This window comes from Manihot esculenta, chromosome 2 (genome assembly GCF_001659605.2).
Source record: "Manihot esculenta cultivar AM560-2 chromosome 2, M.esculenta_v8, whole genome shotgun sequence".
Taxonomy (NCBI): domain Eukaryota; kingdom Viridiplantae; phylum Streptophyta; class Magnoliopsida; order Malpighiales; family Euphorbiaceae; genus Manihot; species Manihot esculenta.
In genome coordinates this window covers 14933854-14957103 of record NC_035162.2, presented here as the reverse complement: position 1 = coordinate 14957103, position 23250 = coordinate 14933854, and the positions used below count along the sequence as shown (strand labels likewise).

Genomic DNA, 23250 nt, shown 5'->3' with positions numbered 1-23250 from the left:
ACCATTAGCTTTCTCGCTTATTATGAGTAAGCTAATTAATTTGTTAACCTAAGATTCTATGATAGGACCATCTACTTTGTCTTTGGCTTTACCTCCTAAACTTTTGTGTGTTGGATGGGATGAAAAATATTTTTTATAAACTTGTTTGGCTAGGAATAACTCAATTAAGAAATTTTAAAATTTTAAAAAATGCTAAATTTTATTTGTTTAGTTAGCAGATTTTTTTTTTATTTTTCAAAAAGTTAAATTTTTTTTTTAAATTGTAAGGAAAATGATTTATTTCACTAATCTAATTAAATTACTTTCTATTGAATCTCACGTTGATTTAGTATAAGGGTAATGTGACATTTATAATAAGGTTTTAATTACTCTATTTTTTTGAATTAAATTTTAAATTTATAACAAATTTAATAGGGTATGAGAGTTTTTCACCGATATTGTTTTTTCATAAATATGTTATATTTTAATATAATTCTGAATCGATTTGACATAAAGGTAACATATCTTTTATAAATTTATTTGAATTAAGCAAGACCTATGATAAAGCGAGATGAATGACGATGATGTTTTAAAATTTTTCACATCTACTAATTTCTTAGATTGAAAAAGGGGAGATTTTGAATGTTATAACAATATTGTATCTTTTAACATAATTTTCTAAAAAATAAAGTGACTATTACTTTACTTGCAAAGACTTCATCCAAAATATAATATTAGTATATATATATATTGTGAGGAAAATTACAGTTAACGGAAACTCAAAATATTAAGATTATTTTAGTATTTTTATACGTCAACTTTAATAGTTATTTAATAAATATTTAAATTAAAAAAATATTATTTTAAATATTTAAATTTTAAAAAATTACATTTAAATATAAATTTAAAATCTCATGAATTTGATAAGTTGGATTTAAAATTTTTTGTTTTAAAAAATTAATATTTATTAAATTATAATTAAAATTAGCATTTATGCAATTTATCCTGTAGCAGTTGTCTTTTGCTTATGCTTCTTCAACTGGAAACTGCAAGGGCGACATCTCAAGGTTGGCCTACTTGCCAACGAGCTCTTTGTCATCTTCTGTTCCTGGTGAGAGTTTGTGTCTATAAGCAATGGCAACGCGAACATCTTTCAATAAAGAGGATATTAATACTTCTTTTCCAATTTAAAATGGTGTTTGATTTGGCCAAAAGCTTAGCATGTGATACAGACAAAAGAAGGGAAGGAGAGAAGAAAAAGCTATAGAATAGTGTAGTTAGTAGTTGAAACAATCCCACATCGGGAAGAAAAGAAGGGAGTTAGAAAGAGTAGTAACTATAAATAATAAGCTACATCCAACTAGTCTCCATACTTACCTGGACGGGGTCAATGGGCGATCAAGAAGGCTCATGGCCTAGGTCTGTGACCTCCATTGCACTTTGGAGGGGTGCAGGCCTAAGGTCTCCTCAAAGTAGGAGAGCCTACGTCATAATTTGTGGCAGTGGGGGCCTGCGTTCGCGCGGCCCCTATCAATTTATTTCAAGCTTTTAAGTTAATTCAGTACAGTATTACTAGAAATAAATTAGATTTACTTTATTTCTTAATTCGAGGGCAAATAATGTTTTACTTCAAAAATTTTACGGAATTTAGTTTATAAAAGTTAATTATATGAATAGATGCATCTACATTATTTTCCTGTAAATTAATGTAATAAGATTACATATTTTGTTTATTTTACTATTTACAAAATTATATTATTTTCTTAATATTTTAAAGTGTTATTATGTTGCTAATTTCTTAATTTAATAAATTTTCATAGGATAACTATTTTATAAAATATAAATATTATACTTTCAAAAAAAAAATTACAAAGACGATTATGATTATATATATTTTTCAAAATTGCTATTTTTTGTTAATATTATTTTTTAACATAATTAATTATTAAAAATAAATTCACTATAAACTTTTTGAAAAATTTAATTACTATTTTTTTTTATAATAAAGTAATTTTTAATTTATTTGAAATATAGTTTAAAGATTTATGACATCTTCAAATTTTAAAAATTAAAAAATCCAAATAAATGAAATAAACTATTTCTATATAAATAAATTCGTAACTTCAATTTATATTTTTCGTTATAGCTCAAATTTCTTTAGCGTGCCCCATATTCTCTCAGCTATACCATTTTTCCTCCCATCAAAAATTAAGAGTTGCTAAAGATTTCTAAGCTGGCTTAGCTCGAGGTGGCAATAATAGAAATCCATTGGAAAGATATCTCATCCAGGTTGAAAAATCAGTGCAGTTGGGACGAAGCCTTTCATCGAGATAACCTCCAGGAACGCTCATCGATGATTAGATTGGCTCTTGTTGGTCTTCCCTTCACCATCTGGAGGAGAACTCGAAATCGAAGTGATAAATAAGAACCCATAGCTAATAAAAAAATAAAAAAATAAATCGGGAGTAATCAATTTTTTTTATTTTAATATTTATAAATATTAAATTTATAAGTTAATTTGATCAAGTACAGTTATTATATTACTTTTATTTAATTTTAAAATTTTATTATATATTTTATTTAATAATTTAATAAAATAAATGTATTTATAAATTGTGTAAACATCGTCCGCCCTCATTTGATTTGTTCCATTTCCGCTGGCTAAAATCAAAGTCACCGAGAATATCAACCAACAGAGGAGTCGAAGCATCTATGTTTACTCTTCATAGATGCCACACAGCCAAAAGAAACACAAAGGTTAACTTAGAAAAAAAGAATAGCAACTCCGTCACTAAAGATCCATCGTGGGTAATTGTTAGACAGAATGAAAGTAGGGTCGAACAGAATAAAAAAGAGAAGACAGAGCTCATAAGGAACCAGATGATCCTGCAAAAAGTGTCATGAGCGTCCTAGAGAAATATTCAAAACTCAAAATGCTGAAGAAGGGCGAGTCACTAGAAGAATGATATTATCGACCTTTTGGCTCCACCTGTGAGAACAGCAGACAAAAACCACTATTCTCCCTGTGCATGTAGTTAGCAAAAGGCCATGAGGTGGAAAATGAGAGAGGGCTCTAGCTCTTCCTCCTTTGTTCTCATTCTCTCTTCCTCTCCTTATCTCTTTCTTTTAAAAGAAAAGACTAATTAGTTATTTGTTGTATTTTTTTCTCCACATGTACCTGGGTAATGCGATGTTTTTTCTAGGAACGTACGAGCATGCAATAACTTCTCAATTTATTTACGGAAAGTAATTACGTGTCAGCAGAAATGATTACGTGGCATTGTCCCGTGAACACGTGTCACCAGAGACTCCTACGTGCCAGCGAAGAACACTAGCGCTCCCATGCGAAAACAAACAAGGGTAAAGCTCAAGATTCTTCCTTTGTGGCTAACCATAAAAGGAAAGCGAAGCAATCTTCCATCTGTAGGCAAATCCACTTTTGGATTCTAACCATCTAACAGGAACGATGGAAAGTCCCTTTGTGGGTTGGGGTTGGAAACGTAGAGGAGACTTCTCCTCCGACGACATGTGGAACCCATATGGCGGTGGATGGGGCTCGATAGATTATCGTGGTGATCTCGGCGGCGGCACCAGAGATGAAACCAGTTCCCTGGCTCATGTTAATGTTGACTGGCGTGAGACCGACAATGCTCATATCTTTCGTGCTGATCTTCCTGGTTAGCGATCCCTTTCTATCTCCCATACCATATATTTACGTACTTAAGGATTCCTGCCGAGGTTTAACTTCTGGGGTAATTTTTTAAAGGTGAATTATAGAAAGATATAAAATTGGGAACTTTTTGGCCGTTTCCCAATTTATATCGGCGGCCGATATGGTTTGAAAATAGAAAATATTTTTGATGAGGGATAGAGAAGCAGCTTGTATTGGTTGTGCAGTAGGTCTCTGTGCGTTATTATCACCTGTGTTAGAACTTGCGAGGACTTTGTTGAGTAACCTGAATGAGGTGTGTAATGGACGCAGGGGTGAGGAAGGAAGAGGTGAAGGTGCAGGTGGAAGATGGCAACATACTGCAAATAAGTGGGGAGAAGGTGAAGGAACAGGAAGACGCAACCGACAAATGGCACCGTGTGGAGCGTCAGCGAGGTGGCTTTGTAAGGCGGTTCAGGATCCCGGAGAATGCTAACGCTGAAGACATCAGATGCAGCCTTGAAAATGGAGTCTTGACTGTCACTGTGCCTAAGAAACAAGCTGGCCAAATCCAGCGTGATGTTAGGTACATCAACGTGGCCTAGGTTTTTGCATCCCTAAACCTGGTCTAGGCAAGTTTTTTCATGGAATAAGGGAGATGTGGTCTAGTAGAATATGGACAAGTGATTTAGTTTGTGCATGGAATAAGGGATGTTTATGTGTGTGAAGGTAAAGAGTGTTGTGTTTTGGCCAGTTGAAGAGCTGTTACATGAATTATATTGATAATAATAAGCATTGGCCTTTCGTTATTTATTTAATTTTTAAAATTTTTATTTATTTGCAATAATTTTAGTTTTAATTTTACTTGTTTTTCTTTCAGAATACTTGTTATTTAAAATTAAATAATTATGCCAAAGTATTCTGCTCAGGAAGAATGAAAGAAAGAAGTAATAGGGGCATGTACAGAGATCACTACAAGAAAAAAAATATTATAATATTAAAAATTAGTCATTTAAAAACATTAGGTTATTTGAAATATGGGCGGCTCCTCAAAAGTAGATTAATGTCTAATTTTGATGGACTCAGAAATTTAAAAATATTTACATTATTTTTAAGTATTTATCGATAAATTTAGTAAAAATGTAAAGTTTATTAAATTTAGTCTAATTAAAATTTTATATTAGTTATATAAAAAAAATTTAATTTTCTATTTATATAAAAATTATGAAGGAATTTATTAAAAAATAAAACTTCGTTGAATACTAATAATTTATTATATAATGAAAATATAATTTTTAATAAGATATAATTTATTCTTTTTATGTATGCGTGGCAATAACTTAAGGACAAGAATTTCATTGTGTAGGGTAACTTAGGCTTCTAGGATTATTACATTAGGTCACAATGAGGATACTCAAGCATTGCAGCATGCAAGGTTGGTATCGACCATAAGCCGCAATAACTGCGAGCTTCACCTCTTGGCTTCGCATTTGATTGGTTCTATAGGAGATCTGAGTGTATCGGATCTACTCAAGGGGCTCAGTACAAAAGATTCATTCACTTTGAAAAGCTCATATTTGCTATCCATTCTTAGTAACTTTATATATGTATATGTGTATATATATATATATACTTGATAATTCAAGTGACTTTTTATTTAAAAAATTGCTTTAAAATCTAAAAATCGGTTCAAATTAACAACCAAGAATTCGATTGAATAGAACGAAATAGTAAATGAATCAAAATCATATCAAAATTTTGATTTGATTCCAGTTCTTTTAAATTTAAGGACCTTTAAATTGGCCTAATAAATTTCTTAAAAATTCAGATATGTCATTGTAATCCTCCTCGCTATAAAAGTTTGGTAATTTATATATTTAGCCTTCACAAAAGTCACTAAAATCTAGGTGGCCAAAATACCATAAAAAGATTCAGGTTGGGTTACGGGGATACATTACATTCTTGGTAGTCATCAATTCAGGAACTCCCACGTTATCAAACAATCTTGTCCATTCTGGTCCCTGGTTTAAGATGGCTTTTTTATTATTATTATTATTTATTTATTTATTTATTTTTGTTAAACCCATTTAACACAATCAAAGAGAAAACAAGCAGTAATCAGATAAACATGAAAATATTTCTTTATGAAACATAAAAAATTACAAAACAGAAGTCAGGCAGCACAAATAGAGATTATAAATCAAAGTAGCAACTAGAGAAGTTCTACTCATTAGCAAAATACTACAAAGTGAAGCTAAGCTAGGACACCAGTTGGCAAAGCCACTCCTTGGAAGTGAGAAAATGTTCAAGATAGACAAGAAGGTTATAAAAACAAAATTTGAAACTCCTGCCGCTGATAAATAAGGTTTACAAAAATTTCTTTTCCTTTTCTAATAAATTATTCTTTCACATATGATTATCACAAGCTAATTAATGTTACAAGGATGATATAATGCTTGTGCATTTCACATCCAGAACTGGATATTACGTGAACTGCCATTTTACATGAGTAGAATATTAGATGAATCAATGGCAGGCAATTTTCTTCCAACTAGGAAGGATCCTGCAATGTCAAGCAATAAATGGTCAGAGAGTTACCGTGTGACCCCCTGTCATGCTTGCTATGATGACTGTTGGTCTCGCCGAAGTGCTTGTTGGAGCTGAATAACTTGTTGTCGCTGTTCTGGTGGCAGTGAATTCAACTGCTCTGGTGTGAGGTTCAGCACTTGCTGAAGTAACGCAGACTCCACATCTGGTGGAAGCTGCAAGTGAGCAAGACAAAGCACTTTTAGCTTTTGCATCAGTGGAACCACAAAAGCATTTTCATTTTGGGTAAACCATATTAATATACATTGCAAAAAGCACAAAAACACCGCAAGTAAAATTACTATTATTCCTCCAGATTGAGAGGCATAGAATGCTTATAGACATACAATATACTAGAAGCCATAACTCGGTACAGCAGGTAATCCTCTATTCTGTGGAGATGCAGGACTCAAACTACTCGACAGGCTTCATTTGCACTTCAATTATAAATAGTCAGGAACTCAGGATAAGAAAGATTTACCTCCAAAGCACCAAAATATTTCACATTAATTAGACAAAATTTTCGCAATCCAACCAAACCAAGCATGCAGACCCTCCAATAAGAACATAATGCATAAAAATCTTCTACCGTCACTAGAAGGGTGTTCCTTTTAGAAGAGATAATCTGAATCTGCTCTGATCTCAATATTTAAGATAGGACACCTTTCAGGAGTTCAACCCATGTAATTGCACTTGCTGCAATTATGATAGCTATAGTAATTATTTTTGCAGCAAAGAGCTTTACAACTTACTGCTTTTTAGGACAAGATTGCTATTGTCCATAGCCAAATGTGCATAAAAAGAATTTCAAAACAAGAAAGGTTTACGAATGCATTCAACAGTGATTTATCTGAACTTTTTTCAAAATTATATTTTGACAAGAGAAATTCATTGTAAAAAATTACTTTCTATAGCTAAAGACTAAAGAGAATTCATTCTAGCGTTTATTTAAAAATTGCTACTAGGAATAACATGTTTCTCAATAAAACCAAAGTAATAAATGTTGAACAGTCCTAGTCTCCTAATCATGATCCCTTTGCTACACCACTTCTCTGTGCCTAAACTCAGTAAATTATATTGAGAGAAAAAAAAGTACAAATTTCAGCGCTGCTTAATGCATTATTGGAACAAGAATGATACTAGGAAACTTGGGAATTATATTCCACGTAAAATTAGGAAGTTGTCTTTCTAGTATCTAGGAATTCTATTAGTATGATTACAATTGTTATCATTATTTAGGAAAGTATTTTAATTGTTTAGGAAGTTTATCATCTTATTAATATTCCCAATTAATGCTAATCCTTATTTGATAAAGGTTATAAGCTCTATAAATAGAGCTAATGAATAATGTCTATTATTCAGTAGCTTTGGATTACAATAACTACTTGCTAATAATACATTAAGAATTAGTCCAAAGAATTTGTTCATTGTTTTGCCTTTTTACTTTTCTGGTGCTGCATCACTATTACCATCTATCTAGCTAAATTCCAAGTCTGAACACAAAAATATACCATGTGATTGCCAAATAAAAGATATAAAGCATAAATGTATATAGAGAGAGTATCTATTTCAGGACGGCAATACAGTATGCAGCAATTGCATTGGGAAATAATAGTGTTGGTGAAGTTAGTGCTACGACAAGGAACACAGTATTGGCTAGGAAGATCCTTGAGAAGCTTCCATCAGGAATTAACTAAAAGCTGCACTTGTTGCGAGCCTCCTGCACAATTCTTTTCCTTTCCTACCATTACTTCCTTCTTTCCTTTCAATATAACACCTAAATATGTTGCTAGACTTATTAGAACAGATAAATCATTCATTTATTTCAATTCCAAAATTCAATCCAAGCTATCTGCATAAAAAGTGATTTTCCTTTTTCTGTTTTTGGTTTCTGAATTCTGAGTGCCACAAAATTTTCACTTCATCAACATGGGGAGGGAGGAAAATGGCTAAGAACTTTCTCAGCCTAAATCATGTTTTGAACCAATTAGTTAGGTTAATGTTGCAACAGGTTTGTCTTCCTTTTTTTCTTCTCTCTCTCATTTTTCAAGGATTTTGTCTCACCTGAACAGAAGAACCAATTATCTTAAGCTCATGTCTACATGACCACAATTTATAAAATGAAATGCAGTGGCAATGAGAAGGCCTAAAACTTCAAGCTTTTTGACACAAGCCCAAAGAAGAACTTCCAATCAACATTTAAGAATCAGAACATCCGAATATACGTGTATGCACCACTGAGAAATTCATGGGCATCACCAGAATAGTGCATCAGAAAAACATAGAAGAAGACCATTTGCTATTTGGGAGATTCAAAAGGTCAACGAATACTGAAAAGCAAAAGGAAAGGATTGTAGTATTACCTGAGGAACTTGTTCCTCAGAATGATGCAACTCTTCTGGCTTAGAAGGTGGATTTGCAGGAACTGAACTGACTGCCAATGCTTGGGAAGGTCCTGATACAATGGCATTAGACACACCCAAAGTCCCTGATACGCTAGACATGCTCCTTCCATCATTCAATTTTACCAGCTTTGAAGGGCGAGTAATTGGTTCTTTAGAATCATTAACAACATTTCTTTGCATGTTTAAAAATGCATTACTTCTGTGGACCGGAGCTGTATCGTCAGGAGCATGAACAGATCTATCAACACCAGCTCCAGTTGCATCTGGAATGCCTGATGATTTTGGGGGGCCAGGCTGTTATTGTAAAGTACATTAGATATCAATAGGAGTAATAGTGACCAAAATTTAAAAACAGATTTTCACATTCGTTCATATCTATCATTTTGATACTAATCATAATTCAAAAATTACCTGTTTGTTAATGGAGGAGGATTCATTTTTCCACATGCAAACTCTTTAATAAGCAAATGAGAATTACCATCATTTTCACCTCACTTCCTCTTGAGAGATTGATTTATGGCATAAAATTTCTTTACATTTTCTTTGTCTATTTTCTATTCATTATCCCAAACAATGTACAATAATACCTTTCCCCTTAATTTTTCTTCCATTCCCCCCTCCCAAATATAGTGCAAATGTTTGTCTAACACATGAATAGAAAATTTTCACTAGTTAAAAAAGCATTCAGTTGCTGCCCATAAACAAAAGAAATATACAAAGTGAGAATGACCTTACTTTTCTTATTGTGAAAATAAAAAATGATCATTTCCAAATTCAAGAATACCTCCACATATTTAAAATATTGAAGTAAAAAAGAATTGGAATGAGCCATTCAGTATAACTTATGGGCAATTTTCATCCAAAGTCACTCAACTTTTAGTGTATTTGCAATTTGGTCACTCAACTTTAATTTCTTTATTAAAACTCCTCAAACTTTGTTTTACTTTCATTAAACCCCTTTTTACCTACTATTACAAGTTTCCAGGTTAAAATAAATAAAAGAAAATATTTTTCTCTTTCTCATCATCTATTTTCCATTTTTATACTCTCTCTTCCCTCTTTCATTTTACTTCTCTTGTTTATGTATGTACTCGCACAACTTATTGATTATTTATTATTTTATTTCAATAATTTAATTAATATTTTTATATTTTATTTTTGAATCACACTAAAAAAATTATTAATAATAAAAATATTAATTAGATACAATTTTATTTTAATATTAATGAATAATTTTTAAATATTAATTTAGATAATTTTATAGATGAAGTTTTAGCATTTAAGCAACTGTATTGTGCATATTATTTATTAATCTATTTTAAATATATAATATTTTTATATTTAAAATAACAATAAAATTTTATTAAAAATAAATTATTTATTAATTATCATTTTATTTTAAAGATTAATGAATAATTTTTTCAAATAGTTATTTACATAATTTTATACATATTTATAACAAAATTAATTTTAGATAATTATTATTCTATTTTTATGGAATAAGACTTTAATATTTAACATTTCAAAATACTTTAAAATAATAAATTATAAAAAAAATAGAATAAAATAGAACCTATATATTATATATATTCCTTTGACTTTATTAAAAAAATGTAATAAGCGATGATTATCAGAAATGTGATGTTATTTTTAGCTTTTTTTATTAATTAATGCATAAGGAATATTGGTTCAAGAACAAAACAAGAAATTATTCTGACTATCTTCAATTTTTTTGCTCTTTTGTTATGGGAAGCAGTAATAATTTTCGGTAACTCTAAATTTATTTATTTTTTTATACACTGTAAAATGAAATTGTGTATTTTTAGGAGGGAGAAACGAAGAGAAGAGAAAATATATAATTTTTTTTTTTTGTTGTTGATAGAGAGAAAACAATGGAAGAGATTAAACTGGAAACTTGCAATTACAGGTAAAAAAGAGTTTAATGAAAACTTAATAAAAATTTGAGGAGTTTTAAAAAATAAATTAAAGTTGAGTGACCAAAATGAAAATACACTGAAAGTTGAGTGATTTTAGGTGAAAATTACCCTATAACTTATATATCTTCTTTCTTTCATCCCTTCTTAATCCAAGGTTGGGGTGCAACCAGGATCTTTCATCATAGAAAACAAGACTCAGAGAGAGAGAAGCGGGGTGTTACTTCCTACCAACGTATACACATCTGATTCTTCTTCCTAAGCTGGATAAAATGAGGTGCTAGCAAATTTCCGTACCTGGAATGCATCATCTGCAGAAGGATGAGATGCAACAGATGATTGTATTGATGCACTTGGAAGGACCATCTGAGAGGTATGTCCAAAATTTGCAGTTCCAACCCGTTGTCCCGAGTGTTGTAGCAACGAAGGTGGTATTTGTTTGTTCAAAGATGAGGAATTCGCCACCTGAGTTTGTGTTCTAATAGAGTGTATAGGCAGAAGTGGTGGGACTCCAGACTGGCCTGGTAATGAGGATTGTTGAGGAACATTGCTATTTGCATGTTGTGGAATCTGAGTTCGAGGCTGCATGGGCTGTGGAGGTGCGGAAAATTGGTTTTGAAGCAAAGAATTTTGCGGCAAAACAGAGAATTGGCCTTCTTGCATTTTGGACACCAAGCCAGATTGTGACCTCTGTGCAAGTGGAGGTAACCCAGGAAGAGTTTGGATTGATGACTGTTTACCCTGTTGAGTATCTTGTAAGGTATGGAGAGCAGGTTGACCTGGAGGCTGCCGAATATTTGGCATCTGCAACTGCATAATCCAAAAGCATATCTTAGAAGCACAACTGCTAAGAAGTGACGACCAAATTAAATTATTGTTTGGGTTATTGAAACAAACCACTTGTGGTGTCACCATTCCTAACATTATTTGTGCCTGTAAAAATGTTAGACAAAGGTTCATCAAACCAAACAGTATATATTCATCACAATAAATTACAAAAGCAATAAATAATATCAGAATTATAAGCATATCAAGTTGTTGAAAAATAATTGCATGCATAAATAAACTCAATGCAATATCACTCCTGATTCCTGAAGAGGAGATTGGACCAATGACTGCAATCTTCTACTGCAATTAAATATAGAACAGAGAACATCCCTTAATTTCCAATAAAAAATAAATTAGCCAGTTTAAATGGCTTCAAGGACTAGGCTAACTGTACTGCGTTTTAGTTAATACACAGTTCTGGAAAGAAATATGCATAATAATGGGACCTCTAAGCTTATTAGGAACAGCCAGTAATGAATGAGTACCTGAAAAAGAGCTTTTGGCAGCTGTGGTCTCGCAAGCAATAGCTGGCGAGCTTGCTCCCTGTTTTGTGAGGCCATTACCTAAGCAGAACAGATACAAAAGAAAAAAAAAAAAAAAGAAAAAAGAAAAAAAGAAAACATATAACCAATAGATGCAATTAAGGAAAACAGATCAATTGTGTGTTTTACTTAAATCCATACCTTCAGCTCTGACATGATATCATTCAATTGACTCCTAGACATTCTGGCCAAATGAAGAGTTAAGGGATCACTGGCTAATGCTGACTGACTCTGTAAACCATTTTGATTTGACTGCATGCCAGTCTGAGTACCACCTAAAGTTCCTGCCATGACAGTTGCAGCAGTTATAGCTATATGGAGACCAATCGGCTGATGCTGAGCGGATTCCCCAAGGATTGCTGGACCCCCTACTTGTTTCTGAGGGTCTGTGATGTACAAATTGGATATATTACTTATTTATGTGAAAGGATAACTCAGCATATGAAATTTGGAATACAAAGATACTAACCAGCAGTTGCAGCTAGTCCAGGCCCCCCACGACCCTGCAGTAAATGTAATCCTTACCATTAGTATTTTGACCCTACAATAAAACTGGCATTTGAACAACCACAATTACTCCAAGCATGATAGATTAAACAGATAAGGGATTTAACAAGTCTGTAGCAGCGTAGCTACAATAATCCAAGTGTCACCAACGCTTTTGAGGAATACTAGTTTCACAAATACTGCTTGCTTATTCTTCCTTTAAACCAGCTTTTGACATTGTTGGATCCCACGTCAGTTGTGGAAAGGGGTAACGTGCCCCTTATACGGGCCATAGGCACTCCTCCCCCTTGAACTAGCTTTTGGGGTGAGTTAGGGCTGACCCAAATTTAACATGATATCAAAGCTTCCCCATCCGATATTGGGCCTCCTATAAATATGTCACGCACCAGTAAAATTCTGGGCGTGAGGGGGTGTGTTGAATTCCACATCGGTTGTGAAAAGGGGTAATGTGCCCCTTATATGGGCCATAGGCACTCCTCCTCCCCCTTGAGCTAGCTTTTAGGATGAGTTAGGCCTGATCCAAATTTAACAGACATCAACCTCCCTCCAGCATAACTCCAGACAAGTCTACACTACCCTTAAGATCACCGGCAAAGCTAGCGGGCCTATACCTACTTACTTTTCAAGGTTCAATGTCAAAGTCTTAAGCACTTGAGGGATCTGCTGTGGTGTGGCTTAATTACTTCGTCATATATTATTATATTGCAATTTATTCTAGATAATCATGATATATCTGCAGCCTCCACTGGTGCATCTATTATTCATGACCAAGATGGCACTACGCATCCCAAATTTTAGTTTCTTCCACAAAGTACATTAAGATTTGATAGCAGAAGGAAAATATTACTTCATAATTCATTTGTTAAAATTTTATACTAATTTTAATGAATCTGAAAAGTTCATTGTTGATTAAAACTAGCACGAATGCTTTCAAAAAATTTTTGAATACATTATTTCAAACTTGCACAGGCCTCCAACTCATTATTGTTAACTTTTCCAAGAGAGCAGAATTTCAAAAACATCTTTAGCATAATTGTGCATTGATTACAGCAAATCTATTTCCATATCATGTAAAGGGGAAGCAATGACTTGCCAACCCCCCCCCCCCCCCCAAAAAAAAAAAAAAAAGAAACCTATGTTGCAAAAAAATCAAATTCAATACATAAAGATGCATCTCAACCACCTGTAACTGCAAGCAATCACTACCCAGATAATCAGTGCTCTGTTAGGACCTCAATCTGTATTTCAGTAGACACTGGTGCCCCCTTTAAAATAATTGTTCCCATAGATCAAGATAATATCTTTGTGAAAATATTACAAGCAACAAATGCAAAGGAATGCTTTATCCTTGAAAGAATAAAGACCACAAATAACTCCTACTTAGCTAACAGCAGAAACACAATTTCAAGCAAATAAAAAAAGCAGCAGTGGGAAGTGGCAGCATACTTTTTATTGTGCTACTTGTGCCAAGGGCTAAAATAAACTAGAGAAATACAACATCCATCATTAAGGACATTGCTCAAAATCTAGTAACAGATTTAAACCAGTTAAAGCATCTATCCATATTTTTACACCATTCAAAAGCCAAAGTATGTATATGCATCAAACAGAGTTGTCATATTGAGGAATAGTAATAGTAACTATATTGTCCCCGCAAAAATAAAAGCTCCAGCTTAAAATATTGAAGCAACAAAAAATTTAACTAAGGCAAATGGATCGAATAATATCCAACCAAGGTAGTATTATCATTGCTATTGTGCATCTCTAGGATACCTCTATGGTAAATGAGTGCCTACAACTCAGGTAGTGCAATGGGTCATAGCATTAGTTGATGTTTTATGCTGCAAGCCAACTTCAAATATAATTCAACCTTCAATATCAAAATAATCAGGTACATCTCAATGAACTTGAATTGAAAAAATTCAAAAAGCTATAAAAAGAAAGGGAAAAAAAAAAGAGCTCCTTAGCAAGGCCTTAAACTTAATAGCTGGGGTTGGCTTAGTTGATACCCGGACTTAATTCCAAGTAGGGATCAATGGCTAAACCCTAAACCTTTTCCTGAAACCACAAAAAGCAAGAAGGATAGATCTTAAATTTATAACTTTACCTGTTCTCGATTTCTGTCAGCATTTTTGTCATTTTCAGCAAAATCAACCCGTAATTGCCTGCCATTGATCTCATAACCCTGGAGATTACGGCGAGCACTTAGAGCTGTCTCTTCATCCTTATATTCACAGAACCCATAACCTTTTGGTTTCCCAGTTTCTCTATCAATGACTAACCTGAAAAAGATAATTATTTAAAAAACTATTGCCATGGGAATAAAAAAGAAATTAAAATACCGAACAGTTCAGTTTTCTCATAGGCAAACCACCCATTCTACTGGATAATAAAAAGCCAGAGATTTTGTTGAATTGCCATGTGTTTCTTATAGTATTGAGTATAACATTCCCTAGCAGACACGTCTTGAAGAATACTATTTAAAAACTCGCAATACTATTAAATAATGGACTATAGACTGCTCCCCAGCTATCCCTCTTTGTATTGAATTGTGACCCTTATTTCATGATCTGTTGATCCTGCACAGATTTTCTCAGTGGAAGGGAACTTCTATCATTGCCTACATACATTCACCAAGTCAACAATTTTATTAAAGGCACTGACTGCACCTACTGTTTCAATAATAGCTCATCCAGCCCCAGTAACTTTACTAGTGCAGCAGAATGTTGGATTTGCTAAGTAGATTCATTTGATACATTTCTTTAGACCTGGTGATACGAAACCAAGTACATTCCAGGTGTGTGGGAAGTACAAATCTGTGGACAAGCTGCGCAAAAATTCCCATCTCCTATTAGGAGAACTGATGAGCAGGAATTGAGTACAACCATTTGAGATGTTGCATATTGCCGTTGCAATACATAGTAGTCACCAATCCTTTCACTCTAAGCATCTACCAAGGCATTCTTGAGCATGCTGATCAGTGCTCGAGCACAATCATCTAACTTAACAATAGTTGCTCATCCTTGTTTAACAATTAAATTATTCCTTTTACTCCTCCCTCCTCTTCTCAATAACTTGTATAAAACAAAAAAGTCCACCAAAAGTAGATCCGGCATAAATAATTTCACGTGAGAATTCCAGTGGGGTTTGCGCGTTTGGTGAAACGGTACTGCTAATTTTAAGTTGCCTAACAATTGAATTGCATGATGAAGTACAAACCACCAGAAAAGATAAAACCTTTTCAGATATTTGCAATTAATCATCCACAGAACAAAAATGAACGCAAAACTTTAAATTGTGCTACCAACTCTAGGGCAAGCAGAAAACAATTCGGAAACAATAGCTATTTTATTTGACATTGTAGATTGAAAATAAAAATCCTGACCTGAAAGACACTACAGGCCCAACCTCTCTGCAGATATCAATGAGCTGCTCCTCAGTAGCGTCATATGGTATATTGCCAACTGTACCAAATACCAAACCAAAAACCAAAATCTTAAATTTCAAAAATAGTTCGCATAAACACAATATTTCAACCAAAAAACAAATGAACAAACAAACTTTGAATCCCTGAAATCAGTTCGGGATTCAATTCGCAGGTACAATATTTTCGATTCGATGCGAATAAAGAGAGCTAGAGGGAAAAAAAAACGTACCAAAAACGCAGCGATGCTGAGAAGCGGAAGCCATGAAATTCTAACAAGAGAAGCACAAGGTGAAGCGCTGCTTCATCTTCTTCCTTCTCCACATAACTCTTCTTCTAACTAAAACGGTGCCGTATTGATGGATGTCTTTCTTTAATACATAGAATACGCGCAAATTCCGACTATGGATTGGATATTGTGGTTTCCTCCGGCGGATGCAAGAGAAAGGGAACGATTGGAATCAGTTTCTCTGTGTGTATTATTCTGTGAAGGCAGAAGCAGAACGGGAGAATCTTCGTTCAGTCCCGATTGAATGAATGCCGGACGGGAAGGCAACGGTAGCTTCGCTTCGCTATAGTTAATTTTAGCTAGAAAAGAAATCTGTGATTCCAAAAGTCCACTTACTGTGATTGATTCTCGTTTCAATTCCTTTTTCTGGGCTTTGACTGTTCAATCCTCGCATGTAAAGAAATTAACAAAGGGGGAAAATTGTTAGAGATTTTTTTTGGAGGACCAGAATTCCCCCAACATGAGCTTAGCAAAACGCCGCCGGTTTTATGCAAAGAATTGTCGCAGGTTTAGGACCATGGCATAACTTAACCGAAAATTACCATTAGCTTTCTAAAATTTACTAATTTATTCTTATTTTAAAATTAATTATTAAAATATCATTATATTTTATAAAATTTAATTTTTAATGTTTTATCAAAATAATTTAATAATTAAAATTTGAAACTTAATTGTGGTTGTAGTTTGATGTAATAAAATTTTAACACTCTAAACTTTTGTGCAAGATTTAATTAAATCTAAAATGAGTTTTTAATTCAATAAGTTAAGCTAATATCACAATAAGAATAAAAACCACAATTTAACTTTACCTCGATATTAATTGAACTGCGCATCTCAGTTTAATGTTTTATACTAAATTCACTTTGCCTTGTTTAGTATGTATTTTCTTTAAAAAAAAAAATTGAATTTTTTTATTTATTTAAAATTAATTTAAATATAATAAAATTCAATTTAATTTTTTATGTTAAATAAATTAATAATAATTTTATATTAATTTAATTTACTCATGATTTTTATTTTTTTAAATTAAGTATAACTATTTATTTTTATAAATAATAATTATTTTTATCACATTAATTAAAAATCATTATTAATACTTTTATAATATTTAAAATCTAAATTTACATTAAAAAACAAAAATAAAGATTTTAAAATAAATTAAAAAAATCTCAAAAGTTAACTAAATAATTTTAATATAAATAAATATATATGAAATACACAAATAATAAATACTTTATTATAAAACATATATATAAATTTTAAAATATAATTTTAATAAAATATAATTACTTTTCCATTGATTTATTTAATAAATAAATCAGTCATGTAAATACTTACAACTTACGAGTCGTATAAACTTCTTTTGACTTATTAAAACTTCATTTATTTTACCAAAAAAAAATATATTTTCTGAAATTTAAATCACTCAAAAAAAAATAGTGGATAAAACATTTTTTAATAAAAAAATATTTAAAATATAATCATTTTCCGACCCTTAAAGCCTTTATTAAAAACTTTACATATAAAATTAAACAATAAAATATAAATTATTAATTTCAATTTACAAAAGCGAAAAATTATCACAAATATATGATTATTGGCTTTCATTATTTAATGAAAAGACAATAATTGCGAAGACAAAAGCATCTTCAAGAGAAATCATAATACGTAGATTATCACAAAAACATCTTGATTATAACTTATACTGAAGAGGATCATATCAAGAAAATTCGCTAAACGGAATCATCAGTAAAAAGATCATTTTAGTCATAATATAATAACAAACCCTAATAAACTCTGACACCCCACTCTTTTTTATATGTACACAACCCATAAACACTAGATCCTGAACCGAATCAATCAGCTAAGATCCACCCAGTTAGGCATAGAAACATGGATAACTGTACAAGAAGGATTCCACCCCCCCCCCCCCCACCCCAAGTATGCAGTTGCATCAGCCTAGAAATATAAAAAGAAATAGGTAGCCTTCCAATTCTTGTCTGGAGCACTTCTCACCTACTAATGAGAAATTCTTCTTTTACATTTCAAAATCTACGTTTGAAAAATGGAACCGTGAGAGTAAACAATTGCTTAGCTTCTATTTTTAATTCCCAAACTTCCCATAAGTATGATTTCAGGAGAAGATGGCTCTCTTCAACACACTAGGTCCGGACAAAACCCACAAAATGGCACATAATGCTCCTAGAATAGATAAGATAAGGAAACCCCTACTAGTTCCACCAGCTTTATTCGAATTTGCAGCACGATCGCTGCTGATAAGATTGTCATTATTGATATTGTTGTTTTTGACATTCAGTCTTATCCTGCTGAAGCTCGACATTCGCTCAAAAGCTTTATTCACCAAAGGAGTCTCGCAAGCTGATGCAGGAGTAGTAGGTATTGATTCCACAAATGTCCACAAAGCAGAGGAGAACCAACCAGTAGCACCACCATCCTCTCCACTACTTTGATTCTCATTAGCTCCAGTAGGAATACTGGAAGATTCATGTGCAACACCTGAACATGACCCAAATGGCGAAAGCTTTAGACTACATAAATTCTAATAGTCTATTTCAACAGCATAAAAAGGAACTACTTGTACTAGAAGAGCTCTTGAATCCAGCGCAAAGTCCCACTTTCAGATAGGCTTTACACCTTGAGGACCATTCATCTGATCAAGAGCTCTGAATGGAAGGGCTACCATGACAGCAACTTTGTCCAAAACAGAAACCGAGTGAAAACGTGTACCAAGTGGAAAATGGGAAAAAATGCATTGAAACTAAAATTCTAACTCATTTATACCTGGAGTTGGTTGAGAAAGAATCCCATGAGTTGTTTCTGCAGTAACATGGACATTGCTTCTCTGATCATCCACCCACAGGTGTGCTGCATCAAATGCTTCCGGCTGCAAGTAATCCACATCATTTACTGCTGAATGTGGCTGTAACTGGTAGTCAACCTGATTTGCCATTGAATGGAACTGCAACTGGAGACCAACTTCATTCACATGACTGACAGGCCCCATTTCATTCAAAAACAGTTCAGCATCATGGTACAAGTCAAACTCACTCAGTCCATCAAAATCATCAAAACTTAAGTTGTTAGCAGTTTTCTCATTGTTCAATAAAGTAGGTTCTGGACCAATAAGATCATCCAATTCCAGGAAATTATCTTCACAAAGCTGCAGTGCCCCTTCGGAGCTATGAGGACCAGATGTGGGTTCAGGTACCTCAAGTGACTGAAATGTAGAGATAGCTGACTGGTTGAAGTCCAAGCTGTCCCGCTGGACAGTTTCAGGTGACAGAGAGATTGACTCAGGAAAGATAACTTCTCTGAGGGATGGATCTACCAATATACTTTGGGTCTCATCTTCACCAGCAATCTGTGAAAGTTCATATAAATCAATCTAATATATATCACAAAAGCAAAGAAGAAAAATATAGTAAAATAAGGAGACTGTAATAGTAAAATGTGACTTTCTTGATGCACTATTGAAGCTATTTTATCTCAACAATTAGTGATCTCACTCAGACACAAAATCAGTTCAGCCATTTTTGCATAGCTTAGATGACATGAGAATATATATCATATTTAGAAAAAAAAAAAGTGCTGCATCAGATATTGCATGGCAGTTATATAATAGATGCACATGCTATGATAAAGTCACAAACCACTAGAAGAACAGAGGAAAGGGGGGAGAAATAGAGAAGGAAAAAGAAGAAGCAGAGAGAGAGAGAGAGAGAGAGAGAGTTTAGGAAGAGAGGATCTATCATTGATCTTTGATGACCAAGTTACAACTCAAATTCTATATTGAAACTAGAAACTCACTCAGGTAACCAACTACCTAACACACAAGCATAAAGGCACACATCTAAATATACAGCAAGTACATTTTAAATTAATTCAGGGATAACACGTAGGAAATCAATAAAACAAAATCAATATGCAACTGACCTGGAGTAGTTCACTAGTATAATCACAATCACTTATTTGGTTCTGGTCAAATGGATTTTCATCAGCAATTTGTTTCATGAAGTCCTCAATACCATTTAATGGTTGCTCCACTTGAACAATAGCCTTTATGGCATCAACAGGTGGAGTAACTACATTAGGCTGATTAACAGGAGTATCAGAGTTATTTGCAACTGCATATTCATCATCAGCCCAGTCTTCTTCCTTAAATGGCGCTCCATACTGCTCTCCGTTCTTAGGACCAGGTCCACTTTTCTTGTAAACCTTGTAAAGTGCATAATAATCCTGCCATGTAATAACAGTTTTAATTAGCATGATTGTGAAATCAATAAGTAAAACACAGCAAGACATTCAGCTGAGAACCTGCACATTCAGGCATCTTTTGAGTTCCTCTTCATCCAAAGTGTATTCATGCATCACCCAGTCAGTTCTCTCACCATTAGGAGCCCGGCCTCTATAAAATACTAGGGTCTTCTTCAATCCAACATTCCGAGAATTGCACTTGATAGTTCGGTCCTTTCCTGTAGCTTTCCAATAGCCTTGTCCAGTCGCTCTATTTGACCTTGCTCCATTAGGATACTTCCTGTCCCTTGGACTGAAGAAGAACCATTGCCTATCTCCTGTCTTCAATACGGATTGACCTGAAAACATTGTTCATTTGTAATTAAATATAATTACTGGAAACATTTGAAAATCAAATTTAATTCCATAATTCTTACATGAAGCAAACAAAATCCATTGGATCATCAAAACCAATCATTACATTGAATATACATAACCAACTAAATTAAGCAAATTTCTGAACATCTCAAAACCAGCACGAAAAGCAAAACTGCTTCCTCAATATCACTAATTCAACCCAAATATTAAGGTAATGTTAGTCAGAAGGTGACTTTAAGCCGGTGAAGTTACTCCATTTCTGACTTGGAGATCAGGTTCAAGCTATGAACAGCACAATTCAACTAAGAGCCACGTTGTTGCACTAGAACCTCTACAAAATGAATGGGCATAAATTCACTTAAACCCATCAACAATTTAAAAGATAAAGCAAACCCACCGAGAACCCAAATGAAAGGATAGCACAGTTCAACTAAAGAGCTGTATTATTGCACTAAAATCTCTGGAAAAAAGCAAACACACAATTCTTTTTTCCCAGAGAAATACTCACGGAGAGCTCAATATCCAATCAAATATTAAAAAAAAATGGAGAATCATTTAAGTCAACGGGCTTAATCTCTGATTATTCATACCCCAAATTGTGAGGAAAAACAATTTTTAGATAGATCATAGAGAAAAGATCTGTTATCATCTGATGAAATCAAAATCAAACCAAATAAGGAAACGAAACAAAACAAAATGAAACGGCTATATAGCTCAAACAGGAAAAAAACATGTCAACATACACGAAAAAGGGCAAAAATCAATACTTGCAAAATTATAGTGCTCTACCAGGTAACTCCTCAGGATCCCACTTGTAGACATCAAGCTCGCGTATGATATCAAGCTGTAGCCGTCTCTTACACATTTTCCTCTTCAAGTAATAAAGAACCAGCTCCTCATCCGTTGGGTGGAATCTAAACCCTGGGGGCCACACCTTATCATCCCCTTCTTCACGATCCAAACAGGAAGCCGATGTCACCGTCATAGTTGATCACTCGCTAGTCACTACAGTCCGAACTAAACAACGGGAAATCTTAAAACAGGAGCAAAAAAGAGAGTTCCAATTCCTTTTTCGGCCAAGAACAGAGGTAGCTACATGATTGATTAGATTTTGAGGGTTCAGAGATTTGAGATGAGGAAAAGGGAAAGAAAATTTTAACCGACACAATTTCTTTTTGGCCCTTTTTCCTTCTTGGCGGTGGATTGCTGGGCACGCAAGAATGAGATATAAGAAGGTTAAATAAAGTTTTTTCTGTGATGGGCTTAGGCCTATGGTGATGATGAGATAAGGCGAAGCTTCTTGGAAGTTTTGGGGTTTTAGTTAAGCCGAGTGTACTGTATGTAGGATTATACTGTATGTATGTCTACGTCCAACATAAAATTTGGTTTTGGGGTAAAATTTTTTTACTTTTATCAATTAAATAGTAAAAAAAAATTAAAAATAAATTATTTATTACATAAATATCTATATGTTATTTTTTGAAAAAAAATATTTTTTATTATATATCAAAAAGTATATTTTTATAAATACAGAATATATTACATTTTATAAGATCCATTAAATTATAAATAAAACATCACATAAATCATTTTACAAGTTCAAATTAAATTAAACCACATAAATAAAATCAAAATCATATCAAAATAAAATAAAACAGATCAAAAGCAAAATAAATTAACCTGTCCAAATTTAAAAAATATTGAGTAAATATATCTAAGTCACACTATTATAATATTCTCGATCAGAAAATAAATACAAACTATAAGTAGCCATGCAATAGAGCTAAATAAAATAAACTTATAATGAAAGCGTTACGCATATATCAAACTCATAAAATACTCTCGAATTAAGTCTACAAAGTCACGCTTTCTAAATTATAGTTGAAGTTAAAAAAATAAAATAAATGAAAAAATAAACATATTTCACAGCGAGGGAGGAATGAAGGATAAAAATAAAAAAAATATCCCTTAACCAAAGCTAAAAAAAGAAAATAACAACATAAATTAGCGTTAACAATTGAAAATATTGGATACAAACGATAACTTTAAATTAAAATTTTATTTATCTTCTATCTACCGAACACCTAAAAAGTATAAATTTATAAGATATATAACAAAAATTATTTGTATAGACTCTTTCTTTGAATTTAAATTTAAAAAATCAAAAGAATATTGTGTGGTTTAATGCTTAAATCAGTAAATGTTTAAGAGTGAATTTAGTGAAAGAATGAATTTAGTGAAAAAGTGAATGATGAGTTAAGATTGTGTGTATTTAGTGAAATAGTGAATAATGAGTTAAAATTATCTTTAATGATGATTGGCTGTATATATAATTTGTCAATGAATTTAAAATTTTTTATAATGTGGAATCAGAAATTTAGTTTGTTGGTAAGCGTATCTGAATAAATCTAAAAGATTTCAGGTTCTATTTTTCAATTCTCAAAGTTTTTATTAAAAAAAATTATAACGTATTAA

At 32.8% G+C, this 23250-nt stretch overlaps 3 protein-coding genes and 1 non-coding gene across 5 annotated transcripts; 2 read left to right on the top strand and 2 right to left on the bottom strand.

The window, feature by feature from the left end:
* Positions 1 to 1348: 1348 nt before the first annotated feature.
* LOC122723163 lies at positions 1349 to 1510 on the top strand. Its single transcript, XR_006350102.1, has one exon. It is a non-coding gene; the product is annotated as a U1 spliceosomal RNA (small nuclear RNA).
* Positions 1511 to 3111: 1601 nt separating this feature from the next.
* On the top strand, positions 3112 to 4423 carry LOC110609836 (17.4 kDa class I heat shock protein). The gene is made up of 2 exons (XM_021749660.2): positions 3112 to 3656; positions 3962 to 4423. The coding sequence occupies exons 1-2, from the start codon at positions 3446 to 3448 to the stop codon at positions 4231 to 4233; spliced, it is 483 nt and encodes a 160-aa protein (XP_021605352.1). The 5' UTR covers positions 3112 to 3445; the 3' UTR covers positions 4234 to 4423.
* A 1320-nt stretch (positions 4424 to 5743) lies between these two features.
* Positions 5744 to 16618, bottom strand: LOC110608484 (cleavage stimulating factor 64). The gene is made up of 10 exons (XM_021747726.2): positions 16087 to 16618; positions 15816 to 15894; positions 14538 to 14712; positions 12393 to 12426; positions 12065 to 12309; positions 11867 to 11944; positions 11451 to 11486; positions 10851 to 11363; positions 8578 to 8913; positions 5744 to 6390 (listed from the first exon to the last, which is right to left on the bottom strand). Exons 1-10 carry the CDS (start codon positions 16118 to 16120, stop codon positions 6250 to 6252), a joined length of 1671 nt encoding a protein of 556 aa, XP_021603418.1. The 5' UTR covers positions 16121 to 16618; the 3' UTR covers positions 5744 to 6249.
* Positions 16619 to 17816: 1198 nt separating this feature from the next.
* LOC110608483 (NAC domain-containing protein 17) lies at positions 17817 to 22002 on the bottom strand. Of its 2 annotated transcripts, none has more exons than XM_021747724.2 (5): positions 21565 to 22002; positions 20479 to 20756; positions 20098 to 20400; positions 18946 to 19525; positions 17817 to 18660 (listed from the first exon to the last, which is right to left on the bottom strand). In XM_021747724.2, exons 1-5 carry the CDS (start codon positions 21758 to 21760, stop codon positions 18278 to 18280), a joined length of 1740 nt encoding a protein of 579 aa, XP_021603416.1. In that variant the 5' UTR covers positions 21761 to 22002; the 3' UTR covers positions 17817 to 18277. The 2 variants fall into 2 exon arrangements, with proteins under 2 accessions (XP_021603416.1, XP_021603417.1); XM_021747725.2 differs by having other exon boundaries at positions 21543 to 21737.
* Positions 22003 to 23250: the final 1248 nt, after the last annotated feature.

Bases quoted from the DNA above. Each gene is read 5' to 3' on its own strand.
- LOC110609836 (XM_021749660.2), top strand. From the start codon at position 3,446: ATGGAAAGTCCCTTTGTGGGTTGGGGTTGGAAACGTAGAGGAGACTTC. The intron at 3,657-3,961 runs GTTAGCGATCCC...TAATGGACGCAG, and splicing joins CTTTCGTGCTGATCTTCCTG to GGGTGAGGAAGGAAGAGGTG.
- LOC110608483 (XM_021747724.2), bottom strand. From the start codon at position 21,760: ATGACGGTGACATCGGCTTCCTGTTTGGATCGTGAAGAAGGGGATGAT. The intron at 20,401-20,478 runs GTTCTCAGCTGA...ATTACATGGCAG, and splicing joins AAAGATGCCTGAATGTGCAG to GATTATTATGCACTTTACAA. The intron at 18,661-18,945 runs GTATAAATGAGT...GGTCATGTTCAG, and splicing joins TCTTTCTCAACCAACTCCAG to GTGTTGCACATGAATCTTCC.
- LOC110608484 (XM_021747726.2), bottom strand. From the start codon at position 16,120: ATGGCTTCCGCTTCTCAGCATCGCTGCGTTTTTG. The intron at 12,427-14,537 runs GTAAAGTTATAA...CATTTACTGCAG, and splicing joins CTGACAGAAATCGAGAACAG to GGTCGTGGGGGGCCTGGACT. The intron at 11,945-12,064 runs GTATGGATTTAA...TGTTCTGCTTAG, and splicing joins ATATCATGTCAGAGCTGAAG to GTAATGGCCTCACAAAACAG.